Raw genomic sequence first — 19,395 nt, forward strand, 5'->3', positions numbered from 1 at the left:
CAACGTCCCCCTCCGAAAGGGAGACGGTGTTGGAAGCCATTCACAAGCTGTACTCTCAGCAGGTGATAGTCAAGGTACCTCTTCTGCAACAAGGGAAGGGGTATTATTCCACTCTTTTTGTGGTACCGAAGCCGGATGGCTCGGTAAGGCCTATTCTAAATCTGAAGTCCTTGAACCTGTACATAAAGAAGTTCAAGTTCAAAATGGAGTCACTCAGAGCAGTGATAGCGAACCTGGAAGAGGGGGACTTTATGGTATCCTTGGACATCAAGGATGCGTATCTCCACGTTCCAATTTACCCCTCACACCAGGGGTACCTCAGGTTCGTTGTACAAAACTGTCACTATCAGTTTCAGACGCTGCCGTTCGGATTGTCCACGGCACCTCGGATCTTTACAAAGGTAATGGCCGAGATGATGATTCTTCTTCGAAGAAAAGGCGTATTAATTATCCCATACTTGGACGATCTCCTAATAAGGGCGAGGTCCAGAGAACAGCTAGAGATGGGATTAGCACTGTCTCAAGAAGTGCTAAAACAGCACGGGTGGATTCTGAATATTCCAAAATCCCAGTTAATGCCGACAACTCGTCTGCTGTTCCTAGGGATGATTCTGGACACGGTTCAGAAAAAGGTTTTTCTCCCGGAGGAAAAAGCCAAGGAGTTATCCGAGCTTGTCAGGAACCTCCTAAAACCAGGAAAGGTGTCTGTACATCAATGCACAAGAGTCCTGGGAAAAATGGTGGCTTCTTACGAAGCGATTCCATTCGGCAGATTCCACGCAAGAATTTTCCAAAGGGATCTGTTGGACAAATGGTCAGGGTCGCATCTTCAGATGCACCTACGGATAACCCTGTCTCCAAGGACAAGGGTGTCTCTTCTGTGGTGGTTGCAGAGTGCTCATCTATTGGAGGGCCGCAGATTCGGCATACAGGATTGGATCCTGGTGACCACGGACGCCAGCCTGAGAGGCTGGGGAGCAGTCACACAAGGAAGAAACTTCCAGGGAGTATGGACGAGCCTGGAAACGTCTCTTCACATAAACATTCTGGAACTAAGAGCAATATACAATGCTCTAAACCAGGCAGAACCTCTGCTTCAGGGAAAACCGGTATTGATCCAGTCGGACAACATCACGGCAGTCGCCCATGTGAACAGACAGGGCGGCACAAGAAGCAGGAGGGCAATGGCAGAAGCTGCAAGGATTCTTCGCTGGGCAGAGAATCATGTGATAGCACTGTCAGCAGTGTTCATCCCGGGAGTGGACAACTGGGAAGCAGACTTCCTCAGCAGACACGATCTTCACCCGGGAGAGTGGGGACTTCATCCAGAAGTCTTCCACATGCTGGTAACCCGTTGGGAAAGACCAATGGTGGACATGATGGCGTCTCGCCTCAACAAAAAACTGGACAGGTATTGCGCCAGGTCAAGAGATCCGCAGGCAATAGCTGTGGACGCGCTGGTAACGCCTTGGGTGTACCAGTCGGTGTATGTGTTTCCTCCTCTGCCTCTCATACCAAAAGTATTGAGAATTATACGGCAAAGAGGCGTAAGAACGATACTAGTGGTTCCGGATTGGCCAAGGAGGACTTGGTACCCGGAACTTCAAGAGATGATCACGGAAGATCCGTGGCCTCTACCTCTAAGGAGGGACTTGCTTCAGCAGGGTCCCTGTCTGTTTCAAGACTTACCGCGGCTGCGTTTGACGGCATGGCGGTTGAACGCCGGATCCTAAAGGAAAGAGGCATGCCGGAAGAAGTCATTCCTACTTTGATTAAAGCAAGGAAGGAAGTAACCGTGCAACATTATCACCGAATTTGGCGAAAATATGTTGCGTGGTGCGAAGATCGGAGTGCTCCGACGGAGGAATTTCAACTGGGTCGATTCCTACATTTCCTGCAATCAGGATTGTCAATGGGTCTCAAATTGGGATCTATTAAGGTTCAAATTTCGGCCCTGTCGATTTTCTTTCAAAAAGAATTGGCTTCAGTCCCTGAAGTCCAGACCTTTGTTAAGGGAGTGCTGCATATACAGCCTCCTGTGGTGCCTCCAGTGGCACCGTGGGATCTCAATGTGGTTTTGGATTTCCTAAAATCTCATTGGTTTGAACCACTAAAAAAGGTGGATTTGAAATATCTCACATGGAAAGTGACCATGCTTATAGCCCTGGCTTCTGCCAGGAGAGTGTCAGAATTGGCAGCTTTATCTTACAAAAGCCCATATCTGATTTTCCATTCGGACAGGGCAGAACTGCGGACTCGTCCGCATTTTCTCCCTAAGGTGGTGTCAGCATTTCATCTGAACCAGCCTATTGTAGTCCCTGCGGCTACAAGTGACTTGGAGGACTCCAAGTTACTGGACGTTGTCAGAGCATTAAAAATATATATTGCAAGGACAGCTGGAGTCAGAAAATCTGACTCGTTGTTTATATTGTATGCACCCAACAAGATGGGTGCTCCGGCGTCTAAGCAGACGATTGCTCGTTGGATCTGTAGCACAATCCAACTTGCACATTCTGTGGCAGGCCTGCCACAGCCTAAATCTGTAAAGGCCCACTCCACAAGGAAGGTGGGCTCATCTTGGGCGGCTGCCCGAGGGGTCTCGGCATTACAACTTTGCCGAGCAGCTACGTGGTCAGGGGAGAACACGTTTGTAAAATTTTACAAATTTGATACTCTGGCTAAGGAGGACCTGGAGTTCTCTCATTCGGTGCTGCAGAGTCATCCGCACTCTCCCGCCCGTTTGGGAGCTTTGGTATAATCCCCATGGTCCTTTCAGGAACCCCAGCATCCACTAGGACGATAGAGAAAATAAGATTTTACTTACCGATAAATCTATTTCTCGGAGTCCGTAGTGGATGCTGGGCGCCCATCCCAAGTGCGGATTATCTGCATAAATTGTACATAGTTATTGTTAACTAATTCGGGTTATTGTTGAAGGAAGCCATCTTTCAGAGGCTCCGCTGTTATCATACTGTTAACTGGGTTTAGATCACAAGTTGTACGGTGTGATTGGTGTGGCTGGTATGAGTCTTACCCGGGATTCAAAATCCTCCCTTATTGTGTACGCTCGTCCGGGCACAGTACCTAACTGGAGTCTGGAGGAGGGTCATAGGGGGAGGAGCCAGTGCACACCACCTGATCGGAAAAAGCTTTACTTTTTGTGCCCTGTCTCCTGCGGAGCCGCTATTCCCCATGGTCCTTTCAGGAACCCCAGCATCCACTACGGACTCCGAGAAATAGATTTATCGGTAAGTAAAATCTTATTTTAGGTTTTTTATTTTACAGTGAGATCTGCTGGCAACAGACTCACTGCAGCGAGGGACTAAGGGGAGAAGAAGCGAACCTACCTAACAGGTGGTAGTTTGGGCTTCTTAGGCTACTGGACACCATTAGCTCCAGAGGGATCGACCGCAGGACCCGACCTTGGTGTTCGTTCCCGGAGCCGCGCCGCCATCCCCCTTACAGAGACAGAAGCATGAAGAGTCCGGAAAATCGGCGGCAGAAGACTTCGGTCTTCACCAAGGTAGCGCACAGCACTGCAGCTGTGCGCCATTGCTCCTCACGTACACCTCACACTCCGGTCACTGATGGGTGCAGGGCGCTGGGGGGGGCGCCCTGAGGGCAATATATGACACCTTGGCTGGCAAATCTACATCATATATAGTCCTAGAGGCTATATAGATGTAAAATTACCCCTGCCAGTATTCCAGAAAAAGCGGGAGAAAGTCAGTTGAAAAAGGGGCGGGGCTTCTCCCTCAGCACACTGGCGCCATTTTCTCTTCACAGTGCAGCTGGAAGACAGCTCCCCAGGCTCTCCCCTGTAGTTTTCAGGCTCAAAGGGTTAAAAAGAGAGGGGGGTGGCACTAAATTTAGGCGCAATATATGTATACAAGCAGCTATTTGGGGAAAAATCACTCAGTTATAGTGTTAATCCCTGCATTATATAGCGCTCTGGTGTGTGCTGGCATACTCTCTCTCTGTCTCCCCAAAGGACTTTGTGGGGTCCTGTCCTCAGTCAGAGCATTCCCTGTGTGTGTGCGGTGTGTCGGTACGGCTGTGTCGACATGTTGGATGAGGAAGGTTACGTGGAGGCGGAGCAGAGGCCGATAAATGGGATGTCGCCCTCTGTGGGGCCGACACCAGAGTGGATGGATAGGTGGAAGGTATTAACCGACAGTGTCAACTCCTTACATAAAAGGCTGGATGACGTAACAGGTGGGGGACAGCCGGCTTCTCAGCCCGCGCCTGCCTAGGCGTCTCAAAGGCCATCAGGGGTTCAAAAAACGCCCGTTACCTCAGATGGCAGACACAGATGTCGACACGGAGTCTGACTCCAGTGGCGACGAGGTTGAGACATATACACAATCCACTAGGAACATCCGTTACGTGATCTCGGCAATGAAAAATGTGTTACGCATTTTCTGACATGAACCCAAGTACCACATAAAAGGGGTTTTATATTTGGGGAGAAAAAGCAGCCAGTGTTTTGTTCCCCCATCAGATGAATGAATGAAGTGTGTAAAGAAGCGTGGTTTCCCCCGATAAGAAACTGGTAATTTCTAAAAAAGTTACTGATGGCGTACCCTTTCCCGCCAGAGGATAGGTCACATTGGGAGATATCCCTTAGGGTGGATAAGGCGCTCACATGTTTGTCAAAAGGTGGCACTGCCGTCTTAGGATACGGCCACCTTGAAGGAACCTGCTGATAAAAAGCAGGAGGCGATCCTGAAGTCTGTATTTACACACTCAGGTTATATACTGAGACCTGCAATTGCCTCAGCATAAATAGGGCTGCTGCAGCGTGGTCTGATACCCTGTCAGATAATATTAATACGCTAAGACAGGGATAATATTTTGCTAACATTGAGCATATTTAAGACGTTGTCTTATATATAAAGGATGCACAGAGGGATATTTGCCGGCTGGCATCCAGAATTAATGCAATGTCCATTCTGCCAGGAGGGTATTAGAAACCCGGCAGTGGACAGGTGATGCTGCCTGTAAAAGGCACATGGAGATTCTGCCTTATAAGGGTGAGGAATTGTTTGGGGATGGTCTCTGGGACCTCGTATCCACAGCAACAGCTGGGAAGAAAAATTTTTACCTCAGGTTTCCTCACAGCCTAAGAAAGCACCGTATTTTCAGGTACAGTCCTTTCGGCTTCAGAAAAGCAAGCGGGTCAAAGGCGCTTCCTTTCTGCACAGAGACAAGGGAAGAAGGAAAAAAGCTGCACCAGCAGCCAGTTCCCAGGATCAAAAATCTTCCCCCGCTTCCTCTGAGTCCACCGCATGACGCTGGGGCTCCACAGGTGGAGACAGGTGCGGTAGGGGCGCGTCTCGGGAACTTCAGGGACCAGTGGGCTTAACCACAGGTGGATCTCTAGGTTCTGCAAATAGTATCACAGGGATACAGGCTGGAGTTCGAGGCGACTCCCCCTCGCCGTTACCTCACATCAGCCTTGCCGGCTGCCCTCGGAGAAAGGTAGTACTGGCGGCAATTCACAAGCTGTACTTCCAGCAGGTGAAAGCAAGGTACCCCTCCTTCAACAAGGCCGGGGTTACTATTCCAAAATGTTGTGGTACCGAAACCAGACGGTTCGGTGAGACCCATTCTAAAATTGAAAGCCTTGAACACTTATATACGAAGGTTCAAGTTCAAAATGGAATCGCTCAGGGCGATTATTGCAAGCCTGGAGAATTTCATGGTATCACTGGACATCAAGGATGATTACCTGCATGTCCCTATTTACCCTCTTCACCAGGAGTACCTCAATATTGGGGTACAGGATTGTCATTACCAATTCCAGACGTTGCCGTTGGTCTGTCCCCGGCACCGAGGTATTTACCAAGGTAATGGCCGAAATAATTATCCCGTACTTGGACGATCTCCTTATAAAGGCGAGGTCCAGGGAGCAGTTGTTCGTCGGAGTAGCACTATCTCGGGAAGTGCTACAACAACACGGCTGGATTCTGAATATTCCAAAGTCGCAGCTGGTTCCTACGACGCGTCTACTGTTCCTGGGTATGGTTCTGGACACAGAACAGGATAAAAAGGGTTTCTCCCGGAGGAGAAGTCCAAGGAGTTGTTGTCTCTAGACAGAGACCTCCTAATACGTATACAAGTGTCGGTGCATCAATGCACGCGAGCCCTGGGAAAGATGGTAGCTTCTTAAGAAGAAATTCCATTCGCCAGGTCCCATGCAAGGATTTTCCAGTGGGATCTGTTGGACAAGTGGTCCGGGTCGCATCTTCAGATGCATCGGCGGATAACCCTGTCTCCAAGGGTCAGGGTGTCGCTGTTGTGGTGGCTGCAGAATGCTCATCTTCTAGGGGGCCGCAGATTCGGCATACAGGACTGGGTCCTGGTGACCACGGATGCCAGCATTCGAGGCTGGGGGGCAGTCACACAGGGAAGGAACTTCCAAGGCTATGGAAAAGTCAGGAGACTTCCCTACACATAAATATTCTGGAACTGAGGGCCATTTACAATGCCCTAAGTCAGGCTAGACCCCTGCTTCAACACCGGCCGGTGCTGATCCAGTCAGACAACATCACGGCGGTCGCTCATGTAAACCGACAGGGCGGCACAAGAAGCAGGATGGCGATGGCAGAAGCCACAAGGATTCTCCGATGGGCGGAAAATCATGTGTTAGCACTGCCAGCAGTGTTCATTCCCGGAGTGGACAAATAAGAAACCTCCACCCGGGAGAGTGGGGACTTCATCCAGAAGTCTTCCAAATGATTGTACACCGTTGGGAAAGGCCACAGGTGGACATGATGGCGTCCCGCCTCAACAAAAAGCTACAAAGATATTGCGCCAGGTCAAGGGACCCTCAGGCGATAGCTGTGGGCGCTCTGGTAACACCGTGGGTGTACCAGTCGGTGTATGTGTTCCCTTCTCTGCCTCTCATACCCAGGGTAATGAGAATAATAAGGAGAGGAGTAAGAACTATACTCATTGTTCCGGGTGGCCAAGAAGAGCTTGGTACCCAGAACTCCAAGAAATGATCTCAGAGGACCCATGGCCTCTGCCGCTCAGACAGGACCTGCTGCAGCAGGGGGCCTGTCTGTTCCAAGACGTACTGCGGCTGCGTTTGACGGCATGACGGTTGAACGCCGGATCCTGAAGGAAAAGGGCATTCCGGAGGAAGTTATCCCTACGCTATTTAAAGCTAGGAAAGAAGTGAACGCAAACCATTATCACCGCATATGGCGGAAATATGTTGCGTGCTGTGAGGCCAGTAAGGCCCCAAAGGAGGAATTTCAGCTAGGTCGATTTCTGCACTTCCTACAGTCAGGGGTGACTATGGGCCTAAAATTGGGTTCCATTAAGGTCCAGATTTCGGCTCTATCGATTTTCTTCCAAAATAGAACTGGCTTCACTGCCAGAAGTTCAGACTTTTGTTAAGGGAGTGCTGCATAGTCAGCCCCCGTTTGTGCCTCCAGTGGCACCGTGGGATCTCAACGTAGTGTTGGATTTCCTGAAGTCGCATTGAGTTGAGCCACTTACATCCGTGGAGCTACAATACCTCACGTGGAAAGTGGTCATGCTGTGGACCTTGGCGTCGGCCAGGCATGTATCAGAATTGGCGGCTTTGTCATGCAAAAGCCCTTATCTGTATTTTATATGGATAAGGCGGAATTGAGGACTCGTTCCCAATTCCTTCCTAAGGTGGTAGCAGTTTTTCATGTGAACCAACCTATTGTGGTGCCTGCGGCTACTTGGGACTTGGAGGATTCCAAGTTTCTGGACGTAGTCAGGGCCCTGAAAAGTATATGTTTCCAGGACGGCTGGAGTCAGGAAAACTGACTCGCTATTTATCCTGTATGCACCCAACAAGCTGGGTGCTCCTGCTTCTAAGCAGACTATTGCTTGCTGGATCTGTAGCACGATTCAACTTGCACATTCTGCGGCTGGACTGCCGCACCCTAAATCTGTGAAAGCCCATTCCACAAGGAAAGTGGGCTCTTCTTGGGCGGCTGCCCGAGGGGTCTCGGCTTTACAATTTTGCCGAGCTGTTACTTGGTCGGGTTCAAACACTCTTGCAAGAGTCTACAAGTTTGATACCCTGGCTGTGGAGGACCTAGAGTTTGCTCATTCGGTGCTGCAGAGTCATCCGCACTCTTCCGCCCGTTTGGGAGCTTTGGTATAATCCCCATGGTCCTTACGGAGTCCCCAGCATCCACTTAGGACGTTAGAGAAAATAAGATTTTACTCACCGGTAAATCTATTTCTCGAAGTCCGTAGTGGATGCTGGGCGCCCATCCCAAGTGCGGATTGTCTGCAATACTTGTATATAGTTATTGCCTAACTAAAGGGTTATTGTTGAGCCATCTGTTGAGAGGCTCAGTTGTTATCATACTGTTAACTGGGTATAGTATCACGAGTTATACGGTGTGATTGGTGTGGCTGGTATGAGTCTTACCCGGGATTCAAAATCCTTCCTTATTGTGTCAGCTCTTCCGGGCACAGTATCCTAACTGAGGTCTGGAGGAGGGTCTTAGTGGGAGGAGCCAGTGCACACCAGGTAGTCCTAAAGCTTTCCTTAGTTGTGCCCAGTCTCCTGCGGAGCCGCTATTCCCCATGGTCCTTACGGAGTTCCCAGCATCCACTACGGACTTCGAGAAATAGATTTACCGGTGAGTAAAATCTTATTTTTGCCTTATATTCCTGCACAGCCTAGGAAAGCACGACATTATCAAATGCAGCCTTTCGAATAAAGAAACAAGAAAGTCCGAGGTGCGTCCTTTCTTGCCAGAGGCGGGGGCACAGGAAAGAAGCTGCGCAACACAGCTAGTTCCCATGAACAGAAGTCCTCCCCGGCCTCTACAAAAATCCACCGCAAGGCGGAGCTAGGCCCGGTGGGGGCACGCCTTCGTCAGTTCAGCCACAGGTGATTTCACTACCTGTTAGATCCCTGGGCAATAGATATTGTGTCTCAGGGATACAAGCTGGACTTTGAGAAGATGCCCCCTCACTGACGGCCCTGCCAGCTTCCCCCCACGAGAGGGAAACAGTGTTAACTGCAATTCATAAATTGTATCTTCAACAGGTGGTGGTCAAGGTTCCCCTCCTTCAACAAGGAGGGGGTTATTATTCGACCATGTTGTAGTCCCGAAACCAGACTGTTCGGTCGGACCCATATTGAATTTAAAATCCCTGAACATATACCTGAAAGGGTTCAAGTTCAAGATGGAATCGCTAAGAGCGGTTATTGCAAGCCTGAAAGGGGGAGATTTTATGGTGACTCGGGACATAAAGGATGCATACCTTCATGTCCCCATTTATCCACCTCATCAGGCGTACCTCAGAATTGCAGTACGGGATTGTCATTACCAATTTCAGACGTTGCCGTTTGGTCTCTCCACGGCCCCGAGAATATTCACCAAGGTAATGGCGGAAATGATGGTGCTCCTGCGGAAGCAAGGTGTCACTATTATCACGTACTTGGACGATCTCCTCATAAAAGCGAGATCAAGAGAGCAGTTGCTGAGCAGCGTATCACTTTCTCTGGAAGTGAAACGGCAACACGGCTGGATTCTATATATTCCAAAGTCGCAGTTGGTTCTTACAGCTCATCTGACTCTCCTAGGCATGATCCTAGACACAGACCAGAAAAGGGTTTATCTCCCGATAGAGAGAGCTCAGAAGCTCGTAACACTGGTCAGGAATCTATTAAAAGCAAAACAGGTGTCAGTGCATCACTGCACTCGAGTCCTGGGAAGGAGGGTGGCATCATTCGAGGCCATTCCCTTCGGCAAGTTCCATAGGAGGACCTTCCAATGGGACTTACTGGACAAGTGGTCCGGATCACATCTTCGGATGCATCGGTTAATCACCCTATCCCCCAGAGCCAGGGTGTCTCTCCTGTGGTGACTGCAGAGTGCTCACCTTCTCGAAGGTCGCAGATTCGGCATTCAGGACTGGGTCCTGGTGACCACGGATGCAAGCCTCCGAGGGTGGGGTGCAGTCATACAGGGAAGAAATTTCCAAGGGCTGTGGTCAAGGCAGGAGACTTGCCTTCACATCAATATCCTGGAACTAAGGGCCGTATACAACGCCCTAAGTCAAGCGGAGACCCTGCTTCGCGACCAACCGGTTCTGATCCAAGGCGGCACAAGGAGCCAGGGTGGCGATGGTAGAAGCCACCAGAATTCTTCGCTGGGCGGAGAATCACGTAAGCGCACTGTCAGCAGTGTTCATTCCGGGAGTGGACAACTGGGAAGCAGACTTCCTCAGCAGGCACGACCTCCACCCGGGAGAGTGGGGACTTCATCAGGAAGTCTTCACGCAGATTGCAAATCGATGGGAACTGCCACAGGTGGACATGATGGCGTCCCGCCTCAACAAAAAGCTAAAAAGGTATTGCGCCAGGTCAAGGGACCCTCAGGCGATGGCTGTGGACGCACTAGTAACACCGTGGGTGTTCCAGTCAGTCTATGTGTTTCCTCCTCTTCCTCTCATACCAAAGGTGCTGAGAATTGTAAGAAAAAGAGGAGTGAGAACAATACTCATTGTTCCGGATTGGCCAAGAAGGACTTGGTACCCGGAACTGCAAGAAATGCTCACAGAGGACCCATGGCCTCTGTCTCTCAGACAGGACCTGTTGCAACAAGGGCCCTATCTGTTTCAAGACTTACCGCGGCTGCGTTTGACGGCATGGCGGTTGAACGCCATATCCTAGCGGAAAAATGCATTCCGGATGAAGTTATTCCTACGCTGATAAAGGCTAGGAAGGACGTGACAGCAAAGCATTATCACCGTATATGGCGAAAATATATTGCTTGGTGTGAGGCCAGGAAGGCCCCTACAGAGGAATTCCAGCTGGGTCGATTCCTGCACTTCCTACAGTCAGGATTGACTATGGGCCTAAAATTAGGGTCCATAAAGGTCCAGATTTCGGCCCTATCCATTTTCTTTCAAAAAGAACTGGCTTCACTGCCTGAGATTCAGACGTTTGTTAAGGGAGTGCTGCATATTCAGCCCCCTTTTGTGCCACCGGTGGCACCTTGGGATCTTAACGTGGTGTTGGTTTTCCTGAAATCCCACTGGTTTGAGCCACTTAAGGCTGTGGAGCTAAAGTATCTCACGTGGAAAGTGGTCATGCTGTTGGCCTTAGCTTCGGCTAGGCGTGTGTCAGAATTGGCGGCTTTGTCATGTAAAAGCCCCTATCTGGTTTTCCATATGTACAGGGCAGAATTGCGGACTCGTCCGCAATTTCTGCCAAAGGTGGTGTCATCTTTTCATTTGAACCAACCTATTGTGGTGCCTGCGGCTACTTGTGACTTGGAGGATTCTAAGCTGTTTGACGTAGTCCGGGCTTTGAAGATTTAGGTAACCAGAACGGCTGGAGTCAGGAAGACTGACTCGCTGTTTATCCTGTATGCATCCAACAAGCTGGGTGCTCCTGCTTCAAAGCAAACTATTGCTCGCTGGATCTGTAACACGATTCAGCAGGCTCATTCTGCGGCTGGATTGCCGCATCCAAAATCAGTGAAAGCCCATTCCACAAGGAAGGTGGGCTCTTCTTGGGCGGCTGCCCGAGGGGTCTCGGCATTACAGCTTTGCCGAGCTGCTACTTGGTCGGGTTCAAACACCTATGCAAAATTCTACAAGTTTGATACCCTGGCTGAGGAGGACCTTGTGTTGGCCCATTCGGTGCTGCAGAGTCAGCCGCACTCTCCCGCTCGTTTGGGAGCTTTGGTATAATCCCCATGGTCCTTACGGAGTCCCCAGCATCCACTAGGACGTTAGAGAAAATAAGATTTTACTCACCGGTAAATCTATTTCTCGTAGTCCGTAGTGGATGCTGGGCGCCCGTCCCAAGTGCGGACTTTCTGCAATACGTATATAGTTATTGCTTAATAAAGGGTTATGTTATGTTGGCATCCATTGGTTGATGCTCTGTTTGTTCATACTGTTAACTGGGTAAGTTTATCACAAGTTATACGGTGTGATTGGTGTGGCTGGTATGAGTCTTATCCTGGGTTCCAAAATCCTTTCCTTGTAATGTCAGCTCTTCCGGGCACAGTTTCCTTAACTGAGGTCTGGAGGAGGGGCATAGAGGGAGGAGCCAGTGCACACCAGTAGTACTAAATCTTTCTTAGAGTGCCCAGTCTCCTGCGGAGCCCGTCTATTCCCCATGGTCCTTACGGAGTCCCCAGCATCCACTACGGACTACGAGAAATAGATTTACCGGTGAGTAAAATCATATATATATATATATATATATATATATATATATATATATATATATATAATATATATATATATATATATATATATATATTTTTTTTTTTTATAGGTTGAGTATCCCATATCCAAATATTCCGAAATACTGACTTTTTTGAGTGAGAGTGACATAGTGAAACCTTTGTTTTTTGATGACTCAGTGTACACAAACTTTGTTAATACACAAAATTATAAAAAAATATTGGCTAAAATTACCTTCAGGCTGTGTGTATAAGGTGTATATGTAACATAAATGCATTCTGTGCTTAGATTTAGGTCCCATCACCATGATATCTCATTATGGTATGCAATTATTCCAAAATACGGAAAAATCCGATATCCAAAATACCTCTGGTCCCAAGCATTTTGGATAAGGGATACTCAACCTGTATGTGTGTGTGTGTGTGTGTGTGTATATTATATATTATATATATATATATATATATATATATATATATATTAGTCCAGTGCAGTTTTATTGTTTGACTAACATAATTATCTGCATTGTGACTGTATCTGCTGTGTGGATCTCACTTTCAATGTATCCCAGCTATATCTATCACTGTATTCTGTACCCTACGGGACTCGGTGCGTCAGGGTCTCATATAGTGTTTCACAGTATTTACCGATTCCAGTGTATTCTACTGTGTACTCAGTCACATAATACTGGATTTAGTCGCTGGTGTTTGTGTACTGTGTACGCGGTCACATACTAGGGGATTTATCCGCAGATATTAGTACTCTGTTTGGCTGTATCGTACTAAGACGCTCTGCGGTTGCATTCACTGTAAAAATGTCTAACACAAAGGGTGGAAAATCTGAGAACGCTCCTGCATCCTGCAGTGCATGCGCCAAGGATTTGCCTGAGGGGGAAGTTTTATATGACGGTCTGTGAACTATGTGTCATGCATCTCCCAGTCAGTCTGCTGCTCCTGTTCCCAATCAGGAGCCACCTTGGGCGGCATTCTCAACTATGCTCAATACGCTTGTGCAACGCCTTACGCCCCCTATGGAACCACCTGTGCCATTGCAGCCACATATTGTCCCTATGATAAACCCGGCTTGGGCGGATAATTTGTCTACCCAGTTGCAGCAGTTAAATCAATCCTTGGTTAGACATAAGACTGCCCCAAGTCACTCTCGTGTCACGGGGTTATGTAAGCGGGCTACTTCCTCCTCACAATCCACTAATATCTCAGAGGACTCCTCTGATGATGGGGTGAATACTGTCCTGTCAGACACTGACTCGGCTGCTTCTGACAGTTGAGGTCATGGAAGGTGGACCTGGACTCCAAAAAGAACTTTGAGGTACTCCATTTTAAGGGGGACATCCTATTTGGGAAAGATCTCAATAAAATTGTGACTGACTTAGTGGCTGCTAAATCGGCTTTTCTCCCAAATACTAATCCTTCTGCACAAAAGGCAAAAGGTACCACTTTTCGCTCCTTTCGACCTCAATGGAAAGCAAAAGGTCAGGCATACCCGAGACAATCTTGTGCTCCCAAAATCACTAAGCCCAAAGTGAAACAATCCTGGGCTGCCCATCAGCCTGCTTCGAAACACGACAAGCCTGCTGCATGATGGGGCGGGCCTCCCCCTGGGGGACCCCAGGGTGGGAGGCAGACTTCTGTGATTCACCCAGGTCTGGTTGACGACCACTTCAGATGCATGGGTGCGAGAAGTTGTCTCTCACGGGTACGCAGTCTCTTTTAAGAGATGTCCCCCTCGACATTTCTGCACAACGGTTATCCCTTCGGATCCGTTGAAGGCGCAAGCTCTACAACTGGTGGTGCGTTCCCTCCTGGGCACAGGAGTGGTGGTGCCGGTACCTCTGTCCCAGAGAGGCAAAGGATACTACTTGACCCTGTTTCTAGTCCCGAAACCCAATGGGTCTTTCCAGCCTATACTCAACCTCAAATCACTGAACAAGTTTGTGAGAGTGTCCAAGTTCCGTATGGAAACATTGCGCTCAATTGTACTGGTTATAGAACTCGGAGACTACGTGGTATCCCTTGACATACAAGATGCTTACCTGCATATTCCTATTGCCATATCGCATCAGCAATATCTGCGGTTTGCTATTGACAACCTTCACAATAAGTTCCAGGCTCTGCCGTTTGGACTGGCCTTAGCCCCTCAGATCTTCACCAAGGTTATGGCCGTGATGACGGCTAATCTCCGTCGCCAGGGAGTCAGGATCCTGCTGTATCTAGACAACTTGCTGATTCTGGCAAACTCCCACGATGTCCTCCTCAGTCATCTACAACTGACGGTAAACTTCCTACAAGCCCATGGGGAACTCATCAACTGGAAGAAGTCCTCGCTGGTCCCTGCTCGGAGCATGGTGTACCTGGGGGCACTACTGGACACACACACAGTCAACGGCTGTTTCTGTCTCCAGAGAAGGTCCTGAAACTTTAGGACAGGATCAGATGCTTCCTCTCTCGCCCAAGAGTGTCGATACACTCAGCGATGCAAGTACTAGGCCACATGGTGTCTGCTTTCGACATGGTAGAGTATGCTCAATTTCATTCCCGCCCTCTACAGAGGTTAATCCTTTCCGAGTAGGACGGCCTACCTCATCGGATCAGGTCTCACATGATTTCCTTAACTCCGCAGGTTCGTCTGTCGCTGACCTGTTGGCTACAGGACCAGCAGTTGAGCAGGGGCCGTCCCTTCTGGATCCCCAACTGGGTCCTACTGACTACGGATGCCAGTCTGAGGGGTTGGGGTGCGGTGTTGGAGCAACACTCTTTCCAAGGTCGGTGGACCATGGAATGAATTACTCCACCCAATAAACATTCTGGAATTGCTGGCAGTGTTCAATGCTTTGTCTCTCGCCCTGCCTCTGATACAGAACAGGCCTGTACGGGTACAGTCAGACAACGCCACCTCGGTGGCGTACATAAACCATCAAGGCGACACTCGAAGCTGCATGGCAATGATGGAAGTGTCAAAAATCCTTCGTTGGGCGGAACGCCATCTGCCAGCAATATCGGCAACGTTCATTCCGGGAGTACTCAAATGGGAAGTGGATTTCCTCAGTCGCCAGGACGTGCATGCCGGAGAGTGGAGTCTTCATCACAGAGTCTTTCAAGTCCTAGTGGACAAGTGGGGCCTACCAGATATAGACCTGATGGCGTCTCGACACAATCACAAAGTTTCAGTCTTTGGATCACGAACCAGGGATCCTCAAGCAGCGTTCGTGGACGCACTGGCAATTCCATGGAAATTTTGGCTTCCCTACGTGTTCCCTCCAGTGTCACTCCTGGCCGGGGTACTACGGAAGGTCAAACAGGAAGGAGGAAAACTACTTCTGGTCGCTCCAGTATGGCCCAGACGGCATTGGTTCTCCGACCTACAGGGTCTATTGATAGAGCGTCCTCTTCTACTTCCCCAATGCCCAGACCTCCTCGTTCAGGGCCCTTGTGTCTACCCGGACCTGGCCAGACTGGCTTTGATGGCGTGGATCTTGAAGCATCACTCCTGAAGGCCAAAGTATTCTCCGAGGCGGTTATCCAAACTATGCAGAAGGCCTGCAAACCGGCTTCTGGGCGGATTTATTACAGGGTCTGGAATTCTTACTTCACCTGGTGTGATACTAAGAATTACAATGCTTACAAATTAAGTACTTCCAGGCTTCTGGCTTTTCTGCAAGAAGGCCTGGACTTGGGCCTTCATCTGGCCTACCTCAAGGTTCATATCTCTGCCTTATTGGTATGGTTTCAGAGAAAAATTGCGTCTATTCCTGACGTTCATACATTCACTCGGGGTGTTTTACGGAAGTTAAACATGGCTCCATGGGATCGTTCTGTTGTTCTGAATGCCCTGCATTTGAACCTCTTGAGTCAGTGGATCTTAAATGGCTCACGGTCAAGGTCCTGTTCCTACTGGCTATTGCCTCTGCTAGAAGGGTGTCAGACCTAGGCGCTCTGTCCTGTCGTCCACCCTTTCTGATATTTCACCGTGACCGGGCAGTTCTTAGAACTTGCCCTGGTTATTTGCCAAAGGTGGTGTCATCTTTTCACCTTAACCAAGAGATTGTGTTTCCGTCCTTCATCTCTTCTGGTTTGTCATCCGAAGAGCAGTCTTTGGATGTGGTACGGGCTCTCTGTGTTTACGTAGAGAGGACTGCCTCTATTAGGAGGTCAGATACCCTTTTTGGTTTTAACAAATGTGGATGGCCTGCAAACAAGCAAACATTGGCCAGATGGATTAGAATGGTGATTGCACAAGCATATGCACAGGCTGGTCTTCCAGCCCCTGCTGCTATTAAAGCCCATTCTACTCGGTCTGTTGGACCTTCTTGGGCGGCCCGCCGAGGCGCGTCCGCTGAACAATTGTGCAAGGCGACTATGTGGTCTTCAGTGAACACGTTCATTAGGTTTTATGCCTTTGATACTTCCACCTCCCAAGATGCTTCCTTTGGACGCCAGGTTCTCATACCCGCTACAGGGCGCCCACCCTGACGCACCTAGCTTCTATGGGTTTGTATGGCATTATCCGCTTGTCCCTTCTCCTGTCATGAGAACGTGGTTCTATGTGGCTAACATCTACCTTCTCTTTTGCCTGCTCCTGCATTGGACTGGTTAACGAAACTGATCTCACAGTGCCTGGAGGCGGGGTTTTAGAGGAGGCCCCACAATGCATCTTGGAACAGTCTAAAGCTTTAGCCTGTTGGTGTCTGGATCAAGATCCATCTCTACACCCCAGTGTTTCCCTGTGGAACCAATGTACCTCGCAGAAAGAGATTTAACAATGGTAAGTCTACCATAAATCTCCTTTTTTTACTACTATTATGATTATTCCTGAGTTTGTTCATCAGATAGTTTTTATTGGGGATTGGAGGTTGGTTCTAGTTTTTCCAGTAACACATATACAGGCTGAGTATCCCCGGACTAGTATACCCGGACTAACCAAGACAGATGTCGGAGATGCCATCTAGTAAGTCTACAGAGAGACTTCCAACACTTGCAATAGTTATCAAATTGATAGTATAGGGAGAAGGCTAGGCTTGGTTTTTCCAAATGTTGATAAACAGTACTATGCAAAAGTTGTAGGCAGGTGTGGAAAAATGCCTCAAAGTAAGAATTCTTTCGAAATAGAAATGTTAATAGTTTATATTTATCAATTAACAAAATGCAAAGTGAATGAGCAGAAGAGAAATACAGGCAGGTACGTATCCATAATGCATTACCATCCGGGAGGCGTCTGGCTACAAATTAATTCTGCAGCAGGACAACGGCCCCCAAACATACAGCCAATGTCATTAAGAACTATCTTCAGCGTAAAAAAGGAGTCCTGGAAGTGATGCTATGGCCCACACAGACTCTGATCTCAACATTATTAAGTTTGTCTGGGATTACATGAAGAGACAGAAGGATTTGAGCAAACCTACATTCACAGAAGATTTGTGGTTAGTTCTCCAAGATGTTTGGAACAACCTCCCTGTCGAGTTTCTTCAAAACCTGTGTGCAAGTGTACCTAGAAGAATTTATGCTGTTTTGAAGGCAAAGGGTGGTCATACCAAATATCGGGGGTAATTCTGAGTTGATCGCAGCCTCAAGTTTGTTAGCAATTGGGCAAAACCATGTGCACAGCAGGGGGGGCAGTTATAACATTTGCAGAGAGAGTTAGATTTGGGTGGGTTATTTTGTTTCTGTGCAGGGTAAATACTGGCTGCTTTATTTTTACACTGCAATTTAGATTTCAGTTTGAATACACCCCACCCAAATCTAACTCTCTCTGCAAATGTTATATCTGCCCCCCTGCAGTGCACATGGTTTTGCCCAACTGCTAACAAATTTGCTGCTGCGATCAACTCCGAATTAGGCCCATTGATTTGATTTAGATTTCTGTTCATTCACTTTGCATTTTGTTAATTGATAAAAATAACTATTAACACTTTTTTTTATTTTTGAAAGAATTCTTTCTTTGAAGCATTTTTCCACACCTGCCTAAAATCTTTGCACAGTACCATGTAGTATGAATACAGATTGAATATGCCAGTGTTAAGTGTCAGATCTTATGTTGCATGTAAGCTAGTGTATCAGAATTGTGCAATTGCTTTTATAGGAAATGAATGTTCCATTGAACAGATGGAACATGTCCGAGGGTTGCAGGAGAAGCTTGCTCGTCTGCACTTAGATCTGTACGGTGAGCTGGAGGAAATGACTGAAGACAAACGCAAGATGGCCAAGGATTCCAATCTCGACCGTCTCCTTTCTGATGTACGTTTTATGTGTATATATTGAAATCTATTTAGTACTATAGATTACATAAGTGGAATTGTATATTAATTGATATCAATAGAACAGACTCCTTTAAACTAAATCACAAACCCTATGCGCACTAAATGTTTGAAACATTAGAAAACCATTAACACTTACTTTGACTTTTCATCAGCGCCGGTAGGGTAAGCTTGCCAACACTGCGACTGCCAAAGGCAGGGACTAGATGAGTTTAGAAGCTACTTGCTTATGATCCTCACCAGAATGGACCTAAGAAACGTATAAAAGATAAAATGGGAAGGCACGCATAGCATAGTAAATATGATACCACTAAATGGTAAAATTAATAGGTATTAAACATACTTAGTATGAATAATATTCTTATCTGAACTTACTCCACTCCAAACTGTTCTTGGATGACTTAGCTAATGAGCTTATCCTTTTTAGATCTTTATATCTTGAAATATAGTCCAGCACTGAAATTCTTATAGTGTAATAATTAATATATTTAATATATTGCACAAGTGGTTAAAACCTTGTAAATGTAAAATTTTAGCTAAATTTCATAACGATATGATCACCAATATCCTAGGGGGTCGATTCAATTCTCCAACAGTTGAATAGCGCCGGGAATTAGCTCCCATCGCTATTCAATTCAGCTCATGTTAAGTTGGCGAATGCCCGTTCTCCTAGACTTAACTGGTTGATTTGTTGGGAGAACCGGCATTCTCCGACTTAACTCCCCGGCGCGATGCTGATTCCCAACAGAATCAGCCTCGCGCCGGCCGCGCGGCAGCACTTTTGTCGGATTTCCTCTTGCATCCCCCGGGGGTGAGAGCAGAATTCCCGACAATTGAGCGTCACTTGGCGCTGTATTGAATAGCACCGGGAGCTAATTCCGGGCGCTATTCAACTGTCGGAGAATTGAATCAAC

General features: G+C 48.0%; 1 protein-coding gene across 2 annotated transcripts in view; it reads left to right on the forward strand.

The window, feature by feature from the left end:
• Positions 1–19,395, forward strand: part of CCDC28A (coiled-coil domain containing 28A) — a 70,383-nt gene that overhangs the window by 22,196 nt on the left and 28,792 nt on the right. For both annotated transcript variants that reach the window (XM_063917438.1, XM_063917437.1), the window contains exon 4: positions 18,307–18,461. In XM_063917438.1, the coding sequence (XP_063773508.1) occupies positions 18,307–18,461 (155 nt within the window). The remainder of the gene's footprint in view (positions 1–18,306; positions 18,462–19,395) is intronic.

Source organism: Pseudophryne corroboree, chromosome 4 (genome assembly GCF_028390025.1).
Source record: "Pseudophryne corroboree isolate aPseCor3 chromosome 4, aPseCor3.hap2, whole genome shotgun sequence".
Taxonomy (NCBI): domain Eukaryota; kingdom Metazoa; phylum Chordata; class Amphibia; order Anura; family Myobatrachidae; genus Pseudophryne; species Pseudophryne corroboree.